The 19,049-nt window shown below is 42.6% G+C and overlaps 3 protein-coding genes across 18 annotated transcripts in view; 1 reads left to right on the top strand and 2 right to left on the bottom strand.

Moving 5' to 3' along the window:
- The window catches only part of LOC308582584 (acylamino-acid-releasing enzyme-like), a 61,083-nt gene that overhangs the window by 37,207 nt on the left and 4,827 nt on the right, over window positions 1-19,049 (top strand). For 4 of the 16 annotated variants that reach the window (XM_081185857.1, XM_081185850.1, XM_081185856.1 and 1 more), the window contains 2 exons: window positions 182-340; window positions 6,265-7,830. The exons of 1 other annotated variant lie outside the window; for it this stretch is intronic. In XM_081185857.1, coding sequence (XP_081041983.1) covers window positions 182-340; window positions 6,265-6,406 — 301 coding nt within the window. In that variant the 3' untranslated portion in view covers window positions 6,407-7,830. Of the gene's footprint in view, window positions 1-181; window positions 341-556; window positions 1,736-1,890; window positions 2,005-6,264; window positions 7,831-7,988; window positions 8,099-8,564; window positions 8,637-13,254; window positions 13,367-18,048; window positions 18,085-18,608; window positions 18,658-19,049 lie in introns of those variants that run through there. 11 more of the 16 variants (XR_014005745.1, XR_014005746.1, XM_081185859.1 and 8 more) reach the window with 9 other exon arrangements.
- On the bottom strand, window positions 2,568-5,304 carry LOC308582602 (taste receptor type 2 member 1-like). The gene has a single exon (XM_081185909.1). The coding sequence runs from the start codon at window positions 4,127-4,129 to the stop codon at window positions 3,230-3,232; it is 900 nt and encodes a 299-aa protein (XP_081042035.1). The 5' UTR covers window positions 4,130-5,304; the 3' UTR covers window positions 2,568-3,229.
- LOC308582603 (taste receptor type 2 member 8-like) lies at window positions 13,499-15,596 on the bottom strand. The gene has a single exon (XM_081185910.1). It carries the CDS (start codon window positions 14,815-14,817, stop codon window positions 13,924-13,926), a length of 894 nt encoding a protein of 297 aa, XP_081042036.1. The 5' UTR covers window positions 14,818-15,596; the 3' UTR covers window positions 13,499-13,923.

Raw genomic sequence — 19,049 nt, 5'->3', positions numbered from 1 at the left:
GACTGCCCTGCAGATGACTAGATAGGATTGCTAATTTCTAGTCATTCATATTACTTACTCATTCCGACTAGGCATAAACATTGCTAGCAAGGTACTCAAAAGGGCTGTTGAGAAGCCTATAGCAACAAATCGTTCATTTGAAGTTACCCACATCTCAGTAGCCCTTCTGTGTTTTGTGCAGTGCAATTTTGGGGAAGATAGCTGTGGAGTTGGAAGGTTCTCGTGGTGACTTTGTTGCCACTTATTTGGTTGATTCCCAGAGATGCCCAAAGCCTATGCAGAAAGCTGCCCTGTCATCAACATGGCCACTTTACTGGGGAACTCCACCCACCTCTAACTGGTAAGGAACTTACCTAGTACAATAGTTCTGCCTTATTAATTGTAGAGTTGGAATGTTTAGTCAGAGTCTTATTTCTTGTTATATGAATCCATTGGTTCAAGTCCTGCCCTCTGGAGCAGGAGTGGGGGGGGGGGAGCTTGCTTCATCTTTCATATGACAGCTGTTGAGATATTTGAAGATGGCTAGCATATCACCTCTCAGTCTCCTCTTTTCTAGGCTAAACATACCCAGCTCCCTCAACTGTTCCCAATAAGGCTTAGTTTCCGGACCCCTGATCATCTTGGTTGCCCTCCTCTGCACATGTTCCAGCTTGTCAACATCCTTCTTAAATTGTGCTCAGAACTGGAAACAATACTTCAGGTGTGATCTGACCAAGTCATAACAGAGCGGTACTCTTGACTTCCCTTGATCTGGACACCATACTTCTGCTGATGCAGCCTAGAAGAGCATTAGCTTTTTTTGCTGCTGCATCATACTCTTGACTCATGTTACACTTGTGGTCTACTAAGACCCCTGGATCCTTTTCACATGTACTACTGGCAAGCCAGGTGTTCCTCATCTTATATGTGTGCAGCTGGTATTCCTGCCTAATTGCAGAACCTTATATTTGTCCCTACTAAAATTCATTGTGTTAGTTTGAGCCCAGTTCTTCGGTGAGTTAAGGTCATACTGAATCCCAATTTTGCTTTTTGTGGCATTAGCTATCCCTCCCAGCTTGGTGTCACCTGTAAATTTGATGAGCACCCCCTCAATTCCTTCATCTAGATCTTTTTATAAAGACATTGAACAACAGTGGACCTAGGACAGAACCCTGTGGCACCCCGCTGCTCACTTCTTTTTTGGGTGATGAGGAACCATTAGTGAGCATTTGGGGTTCAGTCAGTCAACCAGCTACAGAGGCCTGAGACCTGTGGGTATAGGGTGGTATATAAATCCAATAAATGAAATAAAAATCAACCCAACAGTTACCTTGTCCAGCCTACATTTTACTGCTTCTATACAGGAAATAATAACCAATAATAGCATCACTGATGCAACTCATCAATGCAGTTATCTATGCTAAATATGGAGATGTGTGATAGTAATGTGTTTGGGTTTGATTCAGATGTTTTTCAGAAGCAGGGCTAATTTGCACGGTTTACCTTGGAAAAAATGTTGGGTGATATTTCAGAGTACATTTGGTTTGTCAGGAGACAGATCAACCCTAATGGTAGACACACTGCTATGATTAGTACTAGATGATCATTTCTTTCCATGTCTGTTGTGATAACTGTCTTCGTATGCAGGGGAAGTCCCTAACTCACTGAGGGTTTGAGACCCATCAACTTCCCTCACCTGGTTTAGCCAACTATTCGAAGCCATTACCAGGATGTGGCCACAGTTGCATGCAGTGGCGTAGCGTGGGTTGTCAGCACCCGGGGCAAGGCAAGTAATTTGCGCCCCCTAACCCGTGGATTTGCGCCCCCTAACCCTAACCCCCAGATGTTGTGCCTGGTGCGGCCAGCCCCCCCTGCACCCCCCACGCTACGCCACTGGTTGCATGCTGACAGCTTCCAGAAGCCACAAGTGAGAGCTGAGTGCAGGGTGGGGCCCAAACATGGACAAACTACACTAGAAGGAGCACAATGTATTCCCCATCAGAGGTACTACCCCTTCCAGCAACTCCTGAAGCCAAGCTGGTGCCAAACGTATTGCTCTGCATTCCTTTAGACTACATCAGCAAGGCTGAGAGAGGGTCTTGTTGTCTGGGCAGCTCAGGACCTCCCTACACACTACTCAGGCTTGCACTTTGGTGCTGCTAACACAATGGTTTGTGTTCCACCTCAGAGGAATACTCCATTGCCTCTTGGCACTGACGGAATGCCAACAACAATGTCATACCTGACAACACAGATACAGATAATGAAAGGTCAGCTTCTCTATCTAACTTGTATGACAGGAGATGCAAAATGGCCAGGTACAAGAAAACCAGTTAGTGCCTTGGGTATACCAGGAAGGAGCTCATTGTTAGGGTTGAGCAGAAGTGTTAGGGTTGTACCGCTTAGGAACATTTAATAGTAGGCAAAGTGGTCTAAACCACTGAGCCTCATGGGCTTGCCGTTCAGAAGGTCGGTGGTTCGAATCCCTTTGACAGAATGAGCTCCCGTTGCTCGGTCCCTGCTCCTACCAACCTAGCAGTTCGAAAGCACGCCAAAAGTACAAGTAGATTAATAGGTACCACTCCGGCGGAAAGGTAAACGGCATTTCCGTGCACTGCTCTGGTTTCGCCAGAAGCGGCTTAGTCATGCTGGCCACATAACCCGGAAAAACTGTCTGCGGACAAATACCGGCTCCCTCGGCCTGTAAAGCAAGATGAGCGTCGCAACCCCAAGAGTCGTTCGCAACTGGACTTAACTGTCAGGGGTCCCTTTACCTTTACCTAAAGGGAAATTAAGCAAAAGCTTCTGTACTTGAGTAAGGATTAATTTAGAGAAGGAAGGGAAGAGTCAAGGAAAACATTCAAAGGTATGTTCTCATATGGTATCTGTGTAATGAAGCAAAGAGGTTTTGGTCATCAATATAGAATATAACAGACAAAAATGACACTGCGACAATTTAGATTTTAGAATCCATTATATTTATACTAACTTGTACAAATGAGTCCATGGTCTTAATGCCATGTATCATTGTAGCTGCGAGATTGTGTTATGCAGAATAGGTAGGGGAAGGTTTGTGGCAAAGTGGGCGACATAAACGTAGGAATATGCTGTAATAGGAAGCTTAGGCATTGCATAAGGGTGAAAGGAGGAGGCAAAAAATTAACAGATTTGTTCAGCATTGGAAAACGTTTCTTGATTAGTAGCCAACCCCCCCACACACACCTTCTAGTTTTTCCTTGTGAATTTAAGGCTATGTTTTTGGAAGCATCTGCATAGCTGCCTGCTTGAGCTTGGGATTAGCCAACAGCAGGATGGCACCCTGTGCAGGGGAGTACATTAGGATCACTGTTAGACACACTGAATAAACAGAGGTGATTCTTTCAATCTTTTCAAGTACAATTATGGAATGTGCCACGTAAAAAAAAATGTAAACGATCAGGAGGGAGAGCACTGTCCCAGCTGCCCTGATATGAGCTTTTGTTTGGAGGCTTCGAAGACTGGCTCCTTTACCTGTCATCCTGCAGACATGTGTGTAGAGTGAGGCTACAATCACAATGGAGCACAATAAAACCACAAGAAGGGGACAGCCAGAAGCAGTCATTAAAAAAAAGGCTTGCAGAGAACGGGAAAGTTGGGTTGCTTTCTTTCCTTGAGTCACATTTGAAGTGTTGGTTGCTATGTTGCTCTGGAGCTGAAAAGAAATATGTGGGATTGTAATCAAGGAAACAAAAACCGAAAAGACTTGGGATCCCACAAGAAGCCAGGGCAGCAGCTGCGATATCCTCAGCTTGCACCAAAGGAAGAGGGTGTGGGTGCTGTTCACTATCTTGATGCAATAGAAGACGCAGAGCCAGGCAGTGAAACAAAATCGGGTGTATGAGACAAAGGTTGCAAAGAAGTAGAATGTTTGAAACACTAAGCCATTGCTTGAGTTGGTTATTAAGAAATTAGTAATGACTGCAATCTCACAGGCAGTGGCAAAGATATTGGACGTACCCAGAGAGAGAAGTAGTTGTTCACAAGTTGCAAGACTCTTGCATTGAGCCCATTCAGTGACCATCACTGCAACTATAAAACCGTTGGAGATCAGCCCACCTAGAACCCAGTCACTTGCAGCCACCAGAAATGCAATGATTTTGGAAGAAAGCATATTTCCAGACCCTTGCAGACTGCTGTACAGGTGGACTGACCAAAGTTCTTGAGTTAATGCAGCGCGCAAGTGTGATGGTAGCGGATCAGCAGCATACTTTTTAATCCATTGGGAACTATGCAAATGAACTGAGCATCAAACTATGTAAATCAATGTGCTACCAAGTTCCACAAGGCTCTTATTTGGGAGAGTGGTGTTGATACAGACTGTATAGAAGGGCTTCCTGTCACACAACCTTTTGTGAATCAGGGATGTTGCTCCATTTTGGGAGTTAGATGAATAAGAAAGTTTGCCACTGGCATCCACTGCAGTGGCCCAGATTTGTCTCTGCAGGGAAAAAGTGTTAGGAGTTCGGGAAATGGCCCTTGAAGCAAGGAAGGAACATCAAGAAATGGCGTTGGAAGATACTCGTCGTCTTGCTTACACTCAGACCCTCTTAGTTTTGGTTCTCATGACTTTTTAGCCTATTATCCAACTTCATAAAAAATATTATTTCCACCACAGGAAGCTATCTCATGCCCCAAGCTTAAAACCTTCATAAAGTCTTCACCGGTACAGTTTACTATTTTTTGGTGGCTGCTTATTTCTCTGACCCCAATCCAGCTGTTGACATCAATCTGTCATTTTTCTTCTTTATGAACAGATACACAATTCAATGACGCAGTATCAAACTTCAGCAAGTGACAGCAATGGAGTTAGCTCAGAGATAATTTTTCCAGTGCACATGCTGCAATTGCTGCTCTACTTAAATCAGCTCCAGCTGTCCACTGACACACAGTATACTCATAATGTAGAGCCAGTTTTTAATACTGTCAAATGCTTCTGTTTCTTCTATTTAGTGTAGCCAAAAGACTTCATTGCCTGTACCATTCAAAGTAATGTTTTTGATTGTGCTCAAGGGTGTTGTTGCCATGCTAAACCTCTGAACTTTTAAAGTATATATATGCCTTAAGGGACATAAACAGCCCAAGCTATACATCCTTGAAATTTAATCATACTATATTCAATGGACTTACTCTATGTACACTGTGCATATGATTACAGCCTTAAATGATAGGTTTATCTGTCAAATAATTATAGGTTTCTGTTTCCTTAGTGTATTAAAAACACACAGATTTGTTCATTGCTGTTTTCCAGGATGGAAAAAGATTTAGTGTCTTTTACTAAGTCTAGTGGTAACTATTTCTCTTTTCTTGCATCATTATACGGTGGTACCTCGGGTTACAGACCCTTCAGGTTACAGACGCTTCAGGTTACAGACTCCGCTAACCCAGAAATAGTACCTCGGGTTAAGAACTTTGCTTCAGGATAAGAACAGAAATTGTGCAGCAGCATCACGGAGGCAGCAGAAAGCCCCATTAGCTAAAGTGGTACCTCAGGTTAATAACAGTTTCAGGTTAAGAATGGACCTCCAGAACGAATTAAGTTCTTAACCCGAGGTACCACTGTAATTGCAGCTGAGGATCAAATAGGCACAGGACAGAATCTTTTATTAGAGTCATGAAACATTTAATTCTTGCATTGCTTCTGTGCTTCATTTGCCCCTTGGGATGTGGATAACAACCTACCTAAAGGGTGGGCGGGGGAGCAAAAAATTCAAACTAGCATGTAATAAATATGTTGTGCTTAGAACATACGGGAAATGCAATAGCACCATGTTGTTTTGAGACCTTGTTGTACATAAATCAAACTATTCAAAGTAGATAAGAGCACAGTATGATCAGAAATGTCTGACTCCAATAAATAACAACCAACCACATGTTCCTACGAGTCAACAGAGAGCACATAAAAGTGATAGCCTACCCATTCTTTCCACTTGCAGCATGCTGAGTCTGTTTCTTTCCACATGAAGGCTCCATTTAGCTATTCTGATGAATAGCCATTGATAGATCTGTCCTTCATGGTGCATCTAATCCTCTCCTAAGATCCAGGGGGGACAGCAGGTGGCTTTGAGGATGGAGCAGGTCATGGCAGACTTCAGAGGGAGATGAGGCTGTGATGGAGACAGGCCTTAGTGTCCTTACAAAGAAGGAGATGGGACTGAAGGGAGGACATAGAAGCTATATATGAGAGTCTTTGCTCATCATAGTCCACAGGAACTTCTAAAATATAATTTTGTGTTGTTCCCTTTGCAGGCTGTTGTGGTACCCAGAAGAGAATCATGCTGTAAGTGGAGTGGAAGCTGAAGCAGATGTCTTTATGAACAGTGCACAGTGGATTATGCATTACCTTTCTAAGGAAGCGGACTCTGAAAGTCAGCAGCCAGCTGAGAAATAAAGGATCTCAAATATTAAAAAGCAGCCAGCCTGTGGAGATACATACCATGCCACATGAAGATTGCCAGATAGAATAGATATGCAGTCAGCAAACTTTTTCAGCAGGGGGCCTGTCCACTGTCCCTCAGACCTTGTGGGGGACTGGACAAAAAAAAAATTTGGGGGGGGGGACGGACAAAAAAACGAATTCCTATGCACCACAAATAATCCAGAGATGCATTTTAAATAAAAGCACACATTCTACTCATGTAAAAACACCAGGCAGGCCCCACAAATAACCCAGAGATGAATTTTAAATAAAAGCATACATTCTACTCATGTAAAAACATGCTGTTTCCCAGACCGTCCGCAGGCCAGATTTAGAAGGCTATTGGGCCGGATCCGGGCCCCGGGCCTTAGTTTGCCTACCCATGGAATAGATTTAGCCTTTGTATCCCTGACAGGAATCCCTTTCCTCTTTCAGTGTATTCTTAAAAGATGCGCTGCTGGTGCCTTGAAAGCAGCCTTGTACAGAGTCAAACCTTTGACCCCTGCAGCCCAGTACTGTCTATGCTGACAGAGAGCAGTTTCCCAGGATGTCAGATTGCAGGCATTTCCAGCCCTATCTGAAGATGCTGAGGATTCAGGCTGGGATCTTCTGCATGGGCAGATGTTCTGCCACTGTGCCACGATGCAGGTCCTTTTCAGAAAATCTGCAGCAAACAGTCAACTGTCTAATTGAACTTGACTCTTGTAGCAAAGCTGACATCTTAAGAATGTGTATTGCTGCTTATAACTACAAGGCAGTGTGGATAGTTCTTACAGTACTTATTTACAGGACACCAGATCTTGGAATAATAGGTGCTAAAATAAAAAACTCAACCTTCTTGTTTTTATTGTTATATCTACTAAGCTATACATAACCAAACTGGTCCCTGAGGGAATTAAATGTCATATAAGATTATAGCTTCAAGACTGTGGTATGCAAAATATGTGGGAAACACTGATATACCAACAACAACTATGTCACAGTGAGAACCCTAAATGCAGAAATATACAGCAATGGCAAAGCTTATGAGTTTTATAAGGATGAAAGAAGGAAGGGCAAAAATTAACAGGTTTTCCCCCCAAGATTGGAAAATGTTTGTTGATTATTGGCATAATAAAGCACATACTTCAGGAGATAATAACACTTTTATATGACAAGATAAAAGAAAAACAAATAGGTTTAAAAGCTAACACATTTAAGCATGTTATGTTATCCTGAGTGGCAAGTACATATATAAATATTTTGGGTGTGGAGATTGTAAAATGTGAGGTTAGAGGGAAATGAAATGTGCAAAACCTCCGACATGAGAATTACGTATTTAGCAGTTGTAGTTCACAAAACAGTTTTTGATGTCACAGATATTGTTGCATTGGTAAATAAATACAATGTGCTAAGAATTTTCTTTTGCTGTTCCGTCAACAAATATAGCAGTGAAAACTCTTGATGTGTATTGTAATTTAGTGGATTCACATTGCAGTGTACAGTGTACCAGACAGTTAAAATGCATATTGCCATTTCTGATGTCCGATTTTTGTCCATTTCTTATTTTGCATAGAGATTGCCCTGTGTAAAATGCAGAAGGGCATAACTGGCAGATGGCATATATCACATGAAGAGGAGAATCAATCCCTTATGTTGCTGATGGCATTATCAGGCCCGGGAAAGGTACTACACTCTAGTTTGGCCCTAAGAATTTTCTTAAATAATCCTTGTTATTGGTATTTTTCAGCACAGGAATAAGAAACCTGTGTGCCTAACAGAACAACACGGGGGGGATACCCCAAACCAATAACTTAAACACAATGCTCTCTGTGTGGCCAGTGTCAATGTCCTTAAGAATTGTTAAGTCTCTGTTTTTGGAAACGTCCTGGCAGCTGCCTGCTTGAGTTTGGGATTAACCAATACCAGGATGGCAACCTGCACAGGGGATTACATTAGTATCACTGCTACACACACTAAAATAACATACGTGGGTGTTGTTTTTACCCTGTCCAATTGTAAGCAAGGTCTCTGTCAGGCAAAAAGAGAGCTATACTAGTAGGGAGGGAGGGAGAGCACTTTTCCAGCTGCCTTGATGTGAGCTACTGTTTGGGGACTCTGAAAATTCAATCCTTTACCTGTCATCTTGCAGAAATGTCTAAAGCGTGAGGCTACAACCATGATGGAGCAAAGGAGAACCACAAGAAAGGGACAGCCAGAACCAGTAAGGGTGGGAAAGGGCTGAAAAATTCAGTCTGTCTTTCCTGTCACGTTTGTTACATTGTCTGGTATTTTTCTGTGGATTATTTTATAAATATTCTGCACTGCAAACGGGGGGGGGGGGACAGTGAGATGAGATCCCACAAGAAACCTGGTAACCTCTGCTTGCACCAAAGGAAGGAGGAGTGGGTGCTGTTCACTATCTTGATGCAATAGAAGATGCAGAGCCAAGGATGTGAGCCAGAATCGAGAGAATGTGACAAAGGTTTTAAAAACAGAGCATTTGCGGCATTAAGTACTACCTAGTGAAAAATGGAACCATGAAACCTGTATAGCAGACACTGGACATACCCAATGCCGTAGTTGTTCGCTGACAGCAAGGTTCCTGCATTCAGCCCATTCAGTGATGATCACTACAACTATAAAGCCATTGGAGAGGGCCAAGTCCATTACAGCCACCAGAAACGCAATAATCTGGGAGAGAAGGCATATCTCTGGATTCTTGCAGACTGCTAGACTTTCACTAGCATTGAGATGGGGGGTCCAAGTGAGGTAGCAGGTCTATAGTATACTTTCTCAATGGGTTGGGAACTATGTAAATGAACTATGCATCAAACTATGTAAATTCATGGGACTCTTGGACTGCCCATTTCCATGATGCTTCTAGATAGTATAGTGGTGTTGATGACAAACTATATTGAATGGCTTTGTATAAATCGAATTGGTGCTTCATCTTGGTGGTTATGTGGAACAAGAAATTTTGCCCAAGAGAACCCTGTTGGTGGTCTAGATTTTACTGCTCAGGTAAAGAATAGGAGGAACTGGAAATACTGCTTTTGAAACATGGAAGGACCACCCCTGGTGGTTACAATATGGGGTATCATAGGGCACTATTCTATCCCCATTGCTGGGAGCAGCCATTAGGACTTTGGGGGCCAGGTGCGATTTGTATGCTGATCCTCAGCTCTCTTTGTCCAGAAGTTCTGAATCAGGAGAAGCCATGTGGGCCCTGGGCTGATTCCTTGATACAGACTTGGGATGGATGAGGGGGAATAAGCTTGTTTGTATCCTGGCAAGATGGCTTTGATCTGTGGAACTGTCATGGTTACAGATGCCACATAATATCTGTTCAGTAGCTGTAAGAAATTGATCTTTTAATTTGGTAGCACCTAAACTAGAACTCCCTGCCTATTGATATCAGACATATGCCTTTGCTGTGCTCTTTCTGGTGCCTGCTTAAAATGTTCTGTATGTTCTGTGCAGACATACAGAAGTTACAGTCGTACCTCCGTTTACGTAACCCTCTGGTTATGTAAACTTTGGGATGTGCGTGCGGCAAACCTGGAAGTATTTTACCGGGTTTTGCTGCGTGTGCATGCGCAGAAGTGGTCCTCAGGTTGTGGAAACCTCGGGATCCAACCGGACCTCCGGAACAGATCCCGCCCGCAACCGGAGGTACCACTGTACATGTGTTTTTCTCTTTTTCGCTACTATTGATTTTAATTATATTATGACTGCTTTTAAATACATACAGTCATACCTTGGTTGTCAAATGGAAGTCTGTTTGACTTCCAAAAGCGTTAGACAACCAAGGCGCGGCTTCCGATTGGCAGCAGGAGCTTCCTGCACTCAATCGGAAGCTGCAGAAGCCGTGTCGGATGTTCAGGTTCCAAAGGACATTTGCAAACCGGAACAGTCACTTCCGGGTTTGTGGCGTTCAGGAGCCAAAACATTTGACTCCCGAGGCGTTCCAGAACCAAGGTACGACTGTACTTGTTCTTAAACTTTTTATTGAGAATTTTATTGTTTATATTTTTGTAACCAGTTAGAAGGGTTGTGGGTTTTTTTTACAGTCAAGGGCACATAAATTTTGTTAAATAAAATAAACAGTAACTCCAGCTCTCCACTGACCCACAGTCTATTCATAACACAGAAAAAGCTGTAATACTGCAAAATGCTTTAGTTTCTTCTGTTAGTTTAGCCAAAAGACCTCATTGCCCGTGTCATTCCAAAGTAACATTTTTCACTTTGCTCAAGATTGTTGTTAATTTCTGAAGTATGTTTTTAAATTAAGGGACACAGACAGCCCAATCCTATGCAACCATGGAATTTAATCCTACTGTATTTAGTGGACTTACTCTAAAGTAAGCATGCACAGGTTGTAGCCCTAATTGATCAGTTTACCTGTAAAAACATGATAGGTTTGGGTTTCTTCAGTGTCTTAAAAAGCATAGAGATTTGCTTGGTGCTGTTTTCCAGATTAGAAAATGGAAATATATGTATTTTATTAAGCAAAGCAGTAACTAATTCCATTCTATATTTGCATCACTGTATTTGCAACTGAGGATCAAATAGGCAAAGGACAGTACTTTTTATTAGATTTCTGAAACAGCTGGTTCTTGCACTGCCTCTGTGCTTCTGTTGCCCCATGAGATGTGCATAAATACCTTCATAAAGGGCAGGGAGAGAGAGAGAAATCAAACTAATGTCTAAGAAATATGTTGTGTTCTGAGCATGCAAGAACTGCAATCACACAAAATGTTGAGGGGAGACATTTGATGCACAAAAAAGCCACAAAAGCTTCTGGTAGTTGGTGTTTAACAACATCTGCAAGTAGTGGATGGTTGGGTAGCTTTCCAGGTGTCCAAATTGCCTAGCAAAGTTTGAAACGCTTGTGGTTGATGAAAAAGGAAATTATAAAGGTCTAGCCTTCCTATAGACATGCAATATTCTACTGTTGGTCATCTGTCCCAGATAAGGGCATCGTGGAGAAGGGGACCAGTTGCCAAGGGGAAGTGGGAAGAAATCGGAGAACTCCAGGGAGGGAGAAGCTAAATCCATTTCATAGGACACTCTGGATATAGGGAAGGGAAAGTGTGGGACAGAAGTAGATGAAGAAGAAGACAAGGGGGAATTGAAGGAGGTACAAGAGGGCTTCATGATCCACATTAAGCCAATGTATGGATGGTGTGCCTATTGAACTTAATCTTGCTGGCAAGGTTGACGAATAAGAATTTGATTGCAACTTATGATTTCTGCCATTATCTTCAGCCAAAACAGATTAAATAGTGCTTGCTTGATCGCTTGCTTCTTTCTTTCTTTCTTTCTTTCTTTCTTTCTTTCTTTCTTTCTTTCTTTCTTTCTTTCTTTCTTTTTCTTTACAGGGCACCTGATTTTGGTATAACAATTTCTAAAGTCAAAATCTGACCTTTGTCTTATTACCCTTGTTATATTTTATCAACATATAACACACACACACACACACACACACACACACACACACACACACACGGTCCAAGTATAACAGAGGGAATTTAAATTTTATGTGAGTAGAGTTTCAAGGCTGGTATGCAAAATGTTTGGGAAAGGCAAAAACCATGACAGTGAGAATTCAAAATGCAGGAATATGCAGTAATGGCAAAACTTATGAGTTTATACAAATTGTGATGGGATGATGAGCTGCTTGTGTGTAAAATCGTAGTCCCTCAGAGTTTGTGCAAATCCACAAACCTCTGTCTGTGACAGAGCTCCTCAGACATGTCTGCTCTAGTCACTTGCAGATTCCGACAGTGGTTGCTTTCGGAAGCGTTTCCAGCATAAAAGCTCCTTAACGGAAACACGTCTTCTGGACTCGCGGCGTGACAGCTTCCGGCGAGGATTGGGTCTCCCTATGGGAGGTTCAGAAACCTCCCCACTGTTCTCGCTGGACATGTCCCTGAGCCCTCCTTCTTGCTCGCTTTCCCTCAGAGACCCACCTCTCCCCCTGCTGGTCCCTGCTTCAGCTGCTGCGTCCCTCCCGGCTTCCGTGAGCCCTTCCACCACCTGTCCCTCCGATGGCAGTTCCCTGACACAAATGAAACACGGGAGGCAAAAAGTAAGAGGCTTATTATTCAAGATAAGAAATTGCTTATGGATTGTTGGCATAATAAAGCACATCAGTAAATAATAAGACTTTTATTTGACATGCTGTAACAAACAAGAACAGTGAAAAGTCGTAAGGCAGAAAATAAAAATAGTAATAATATTAGAAGTAGTAGTAATAGTAGTAGTAGTAGTAGTAATAATAATAATAATAATAATAATAATAATAATAATAATAATAATTTCTACCCCGCCCATCTGGCTGGGTTTCCCCAGCCACTCTGGGTGGCTTCCAACAAAACCTGAAGATACAATATTTCATAAAATATTAAAAGCTTCCCTAAACATTTTTCCCTATAGAAAAAATGTATATACAATTATTCTGAGTTGCAAGGGTATGTTGGGGTGGTGACCGTAAAAAGTAAGATCAGAGGAAATAAAATATGTAAAACTTTGGACAGTGATAATTACATGGTTAACAGTGGTAATTTCCAAAACAATTTTTTTATGAAGCAGATATCATAGCACCATTAAGTACAAGGCAAATGGACAAGAAATTATTTGGCTCAGTTCACTCCACAAATGATAGCACTGAAACTCTTGATATATTGTGATTCAATGGTTACACGTTGCAGTGTCCCTTTGAAGTTCCTTTGCTGTAGGACGGCAACTTTAAGGTTATAGAAGCATTCTGCCAAAGGCTTTTTGAATATTGCAATCTCTGATGTCAGACTTCTGTCCATTTCTTATTTTGCATATAGGCTGGCGTGTTTGTCCTGTGTAGAATGCAGAAAGGAGTTTCTGATGGTGGACATCATGTAAGAAGATTGCAGATATCACATTGGAAGTTGAGGAGGTGAACAAACTCCTGATGTTGTGAATAGCATTCTAAGGCTGTGTAGTAGTATTGCCAGAGTGAATTTGTGGACAGAGATGGCATCTGCGTCTGCCACAGGGGCTGCTGGTATACAGATGCCTGGTGTAGGTATGTTGTTTCTTGGGAAGAGCTGTTCAAGAGCAGGAGGTGCCTGTAAACATCACGTTCCTTTGTTTTTGTTTTGCTGTTTTCTAATCTCGGTCTCTCCTATGGCAATTCTTAGATGTCTTGACCAATGAGCCTGAAGGGATGTTAATGTTTCATTTTAAGAAAGGAAGTCACTGACTTAGGGGGAGGAAGCAAGTCTGCTTGTGACTGGGGTAAGGTGGGGCAGGAATCTTTAACCACTCATCACCCCCCATCCCAATCAGAACCACAATGGGAGGAAGTCTGCTGTTGGCATCAATAGGCCCTTTCTTCCCATGGCAAATGGCAGGCATGATAGGAGGGGTCAATTCCAGTTTGTGTGCTGGAGAAAACATGCACACTCTACTGCTGACCAGGCTTGGGCCCCCTGAGCTAGCTCTTCACAAAAGGCAACACCTAAGAATGGTTAAGGCTTTCTTCTTGGAAGCATCCTGGCAGCTGCCTGCTTCAGCTTGGGATTCACCAACACCAGGAGGGCAGCCTGCACAGGGGAGTACATTAGTATCATTGTTGTACACACTGAAATGGCAACTATATCTTTGTTAATACAGCCAGTAATAAATAAGATCTTTGCCACGTAAAAAGAAATGGAAAGCACCAGCAGGAGGAGGACTGTCCCAGCTGCCTTCGTGTGAGCATCTGTTTGAAGGCTCCTAACATTGGATTCTTTCCCAGTCAGTTTGTAGACGTGTCTGTAGAGTGAGGCTACAACCATGATTGAGCAAGGAAAAACTATCAGGAACGGGCAGCCAACACCAGTAATCAAAAAGAAGACTTTGAAATTAGTAGCAAAATCAACCTCTGTCTGGTCTTGCGTCATGTTTGTAATGCTTCCCTGGGGTTTAATATACGCACTCTGCAGTGCAAAGAAGGAAACAAGCAAGGAGATGGCTTGAGATCCCCCAAGAAGCCAAGGTATTATCCGTGATATCCTCAGCTTGCACCAAAGAAAAAGGGAGCAGTTGTTAACAATCTTGAGATAATAGAAGAGGCAGAGCCAGGCAGTAAGCCAGAATCGGGAGAATGTGAGAAACGTTCCAATGAAGTAGCATATTTGTAATATTAAGCGGCTGCTAATGTCAGAGATTAAGTAGTGCTTAATTAAATATGGAGACAGAACACCCGAGAAGCCGATATTGGACATACCTAGAGACAGAAGAAGTTGTTCTCTAGCATCAAGTTTCCTGCTTTTAGCCCACTCAGTGACTATCACTGCAACAATAAAGCCATTGGAGATGAGCCCACCGATAGCCAGGACAGCTAGAGACACCAGAAAGGCAATAAGTTGAGGAGAAGGCATCTCTCCGTATCCTTGCAGATTACTGTACCAGGTGGCCTTTCACCGATCCAAAGTTGCCCCACTGAGATGCAGTGTGCAAGTGAGACAGAACATCTGCAGCATCCTTATGAATGACTGGGGAACTATACAAATGAACTGTGAACCAAATTATAAATTAATGAGACTCTCCGGCTGCTCATTTCCATAATGCCTCTATCTGGCATAGTGGTGTGGACAGAAACTGTATCAGAGGGCTGCCTGTCACTCCACTTTGTATAAATTGGGGGGGGGGGCAGCTGCTCCATTTTGCCAGGCCCGTGAATAGGAAAGCTTGCCACAGGCAACCACTTTGCAGTGGCCCAGAGTTTATGTAAATAATAGGAGGAGCTGGAAATTCCAGCTGTCTTGTTTGTCCTCAGACCCTCCTGCTTCTGGTTCCCAGGCCTCTGCAGCCTTTTCTTTTATTTGATCCCAGATTATAGGCAAATGCTTCTTCCTCAACAGCATGCCCCAAAGTAAAATCTATCTGCAGTTATTTCCAATGAAGTTTTCCTTTCCTTTGCCTGCTGCTAATTTCTTTAACCGCAGTACAGTATTTATTATTTTAAAAACATATCAATGCAAGCTCAAATTGCAGTCTGTAACAACCACAATAGCAGACTTAGCACATAGATCCAGCTGCACTCATTTTTCTATTGCACATTCTGCACTGCTGCACATTCTCCACTCAAGCTCTGCATGAACCCAGTATATTTATAATGTAGAACCTATTTTTAATACTACCCAGTACTTTTATTTCTTCTGCCTAGTTTTTCCAAAAGACCTTACTGTGTGTGTGATTCAGTTACCATTTTGACTGCACTGTTGCCATGCCAAAGATCTAAACTTTTGGATCTTTAAACAGAGGGGCATGTGCAGCCCAATCCTACGATATTCAGTGGCCTTTCTCTAAGGTTAGTGCACCTGCGATTGCATTCCTAATTGGTAAGTTTACTTGCAAATCATGATAGGATTGTGGATTTTTTAGTGTCTTAAAAAGCACAGATTTGCTTGCTGGTCCTGTTTTCCAGAGCGGGAAATGCAAAGATGTGTATTTAATTTAGCACATTGGTAACTGGATCTGTTTGCCTATTTGATCCTCAGCTGTAATTATAGCAATGCAAATAGCAAAGGACAGCATCTTTTATTAGGGTCTGTAAAATGTCTAATTCTTGCACCGCATCTGTGCTTCCATCACACTTTGAGCTGTGGATCTCAACCTTCATAAAGGGCAGAGAGAGGAAGAGAAATGCCACGTAACACATTAAGAGAAATGTGGTGCTTTGAGTGATCAAAGTTGGTTCCAGTAATATTTTCAGGCAGGAGCTGACAACATGGGGTAAGACAGCACTGCCTCTCAGGGTCCCTCTAGGTTGCTGCAAGAGAGGGAAGCAAGGTAGCAGAGATCTCAGCATAGTCCTCCCTGTGGCTTGGGTGCATCAACCTCCTCACCCGAATTGCCTTACTCATCTCTTCTCCCTCTCAGTAATAAGCATGGACCTTGGACTTGGGAAGTGAGGAAAGCAAGACTGCCCAATCCCACCAACAGCTGCTGTCTGCAGGACATTAGGTTACCTCTACATTAACTTGTTTCACTATTACAGGGATGGGGAACCTGTGGCCGTTCAGATGTTGTTGGACCACAACTCCCATCATCCCTCACTAGGAGGACCAATGGTGAGGGAAGATGGAAATTGTAGTTCAAAAACAGCTGGAGACCCAGGTTTGGGAAACTCTGATCAACCCCCAGCAATGCAGGAATCTTTCACCCAATGAGGGGCTTGAACCCACGATCCTGAGATTAAGAGCCTTATGCTCTACTGACTGAGCTATCTCTAAGGAAATTTATTAAATGAACCGGTGTAAGAAAACAGGACCTACGTTCTATCCTGTTTGCAGTGTGGGCAGGCAGGCAGGCATGATACAAAGGCAAAACAACCCCAAGACAGGCAAATAGAATTCAAATCCTATAGATTTGAACAAATTTAATAATAATAAACAACAACAACAACAATAATAATAATAACAATAATAACAACAACAATAATAATATCATCTTAGGGAGAAAGTAACTTACAGAGATCATACCTTTGATTTTTGAAACATCTAATTCTGACATTGCCTCTGTGCATCAATTGCCCCTCAATATCCGATAAGCAGCTTCATAAAGGGAAGGGAGGGGGAAGCAAACTAACATAATAAATATGTTGTGTTTGGGGCACACAGGAAATGCTATCATACACAATATTGTGGGGAGACATAGATGCACAGAGGCTGATCCAACCCAATAATAATAATAATAATAATAATAATAATAATAATAATAATAATAATAATAATAATATATTATTTATACCCAGCCCATCTGGCTGGGCTTCCCCAGCCACGCTGGGCGGCTTCCAACCAAATATTAAAATACAGTAATAAATCAGACATTAAAAGGTTCCCTAAACAGGGCTGCCTTCAGATGTCTTCTAAAAGTTTGGTTGTTGTTCTCTTTGAAATCTGGTGGGAGGGCATTCCACAGGGCGGGTGCCACTACCGAGAAGGCCCTCTGCCTGGTTCCCTGTAACTTGGCTTCTTGCAGTGAGGGAACTGCCAGAAGGCCCTCAGCACTGGACCTCAGTGTCCGGGGAGAAGGATTAGGGTGGAGGCGCTTCTTCAGGTATACTGGACCGAGGCCATTTAGGGCTTTAAAGGTTAGCACCAACACTTTGAATTGTCTTTGGAAACGTACCCAAGAACCAAGAATATAAGTGTGCCATACGATCAAAAATTTCTGACTCCATCATGTAGCAGCCAAGCAGCTGTTCCTAGCAGCCACAGACAGTCCAGAAAAGGGATAGCCTACCCATTCTGTCCAGTTAATAGCCATTGGTAGACCTGTCCTCCACTGAAGCATTAATCCCCTTCTGAGATCCAGAGGGAGAGCAGGTGGCTGTGAGGAAGGAGCAGGTCATGGTAGGAACTCAGAGGGAGGTGAAGCTGTGATGGAGACAGACTTCAGTGTCCTTACAAAGAAGAAGATGAGACTGAAGGGAGTTGAAGGAAGGAAGGAAGGAAGGAAGGAAGGAAGGAAGGAAGGAAGGAAGGAAGGAAGGGTATGTGGGAGTCTTAACTCATCATAGTCCACAGGAATTGAAAATGTATGAATATGTTGTTTCATAAGGGTGAAAGAAGGGAGGCAATAAAGTAACAGGGTTTTTTTTTCAGGATCAGAAAATGTTTATTGCCTCCTGACATAATAAGGTACATACTACAAGATATAATTAGGCTTTTATTTTACATCATGTAAAAACAAATAAGAATGGTGAAGAGACTCAAGGCTAGCACATTTATGCATGTTGTCCTGGAGTTGCCAGTACAAATATACGTCTGGGTGTGGGCAATCGTAAAAAAAACCAAGGTCAGAGGAAATGAAAAGTGTAAAACTTCAGCCAGTGATAATTACATAGTTAACAGTGGTAATTTCCAAAACCCTTTTTTAAATGTGGATATCATGGCACCGTTAAGCACATGGAATGTGTGAGGAGTTCTTTGTGTCAGTTCAGTTCACAAATGATATCGGTGAAAACTCCTGATGTATTGTAATTCAGTGGTTTCATGTCTCAGTGTCTCTTTTGAAGTTCCTTTGCTGCAGGATAGCTATTTTCAGGTTATTTACACAGTGTCCTAGGACCTAGAAGGTTTCAGTGTTCCGCCACTTCCTTTTGAATATTGAGATTTCTGACATCAGATTTTTGTCCATTTTGTATCTCATTCCTCCTCTATAGAAAGCAAAAGGGCAGTGCTAGCAGATGATGGCAGACATCATGTTGGAAGGTGAGCAGGTGAACAATCCCCTGAGGTTTGGGATAGCATCATTAATCCTGAAACACTTTTCCCAGAGTAAGTCTGTGGACAGCGTCTGCGTTCCCCATCTCCATAGCCCTGTCATGGGCATGTTGTTCTTTGGGAAGAGCTGTTTTGGATCAGGAGATGCCTGTGAGGATGTATAAGTCAACAGCCAAGGCGTGTGAGAGGGAAGTGTCATTCTCCAGACTTGGGTGTCGATAACTGATGAAATGTGTGAGTGATTTCATTTGGGGGCTGTAAGTGGCATCTGCTTTGTCTTGCTGTATTAGATGAGCCTTGTACTTTGAGGAATACCTGGTGTAAGTTGTTCAGCAGTGAGTCCTTATCCCGTGATCCTGAAGAGATGTAGCAGGCTTAAT

The sequence above is a fragment of the Podarcis bocagei genome (genome assembly GCF_964188305.1).
Source record: "Podarcis bocagei genome assembly, chromosome: 2".
Lineage (NCBI taxonomy): Eukaryota > Metazoa > Chordata > Lepidosauria > Squamata > Lacertidae > Podarcis > Podarcis bocagei.
The sequence above is the reverse complement of the archived record's forward strand: the minus strand, read 5'-3'. Positions and strand labels throughout refer to the sequence as shown.

Bases quoted from the DNA above. Each gene is read 5' to 3' on its own strand.
- LOC308582602 (XM_081185909.1), bottom strand. From the start codon at position 4,129: ATGCTTTCTTCCAAAATCATTGCATTTCTGGTGGCTGCAAGTGACTGG.
- LOC308582603 (XM_081185910.1), bottom strand. From the start codon at position 14,817: ATGCCTTCTCCTCAACTTATTGCCTTTCTGGTGTCTCTAGCTGTCCTG.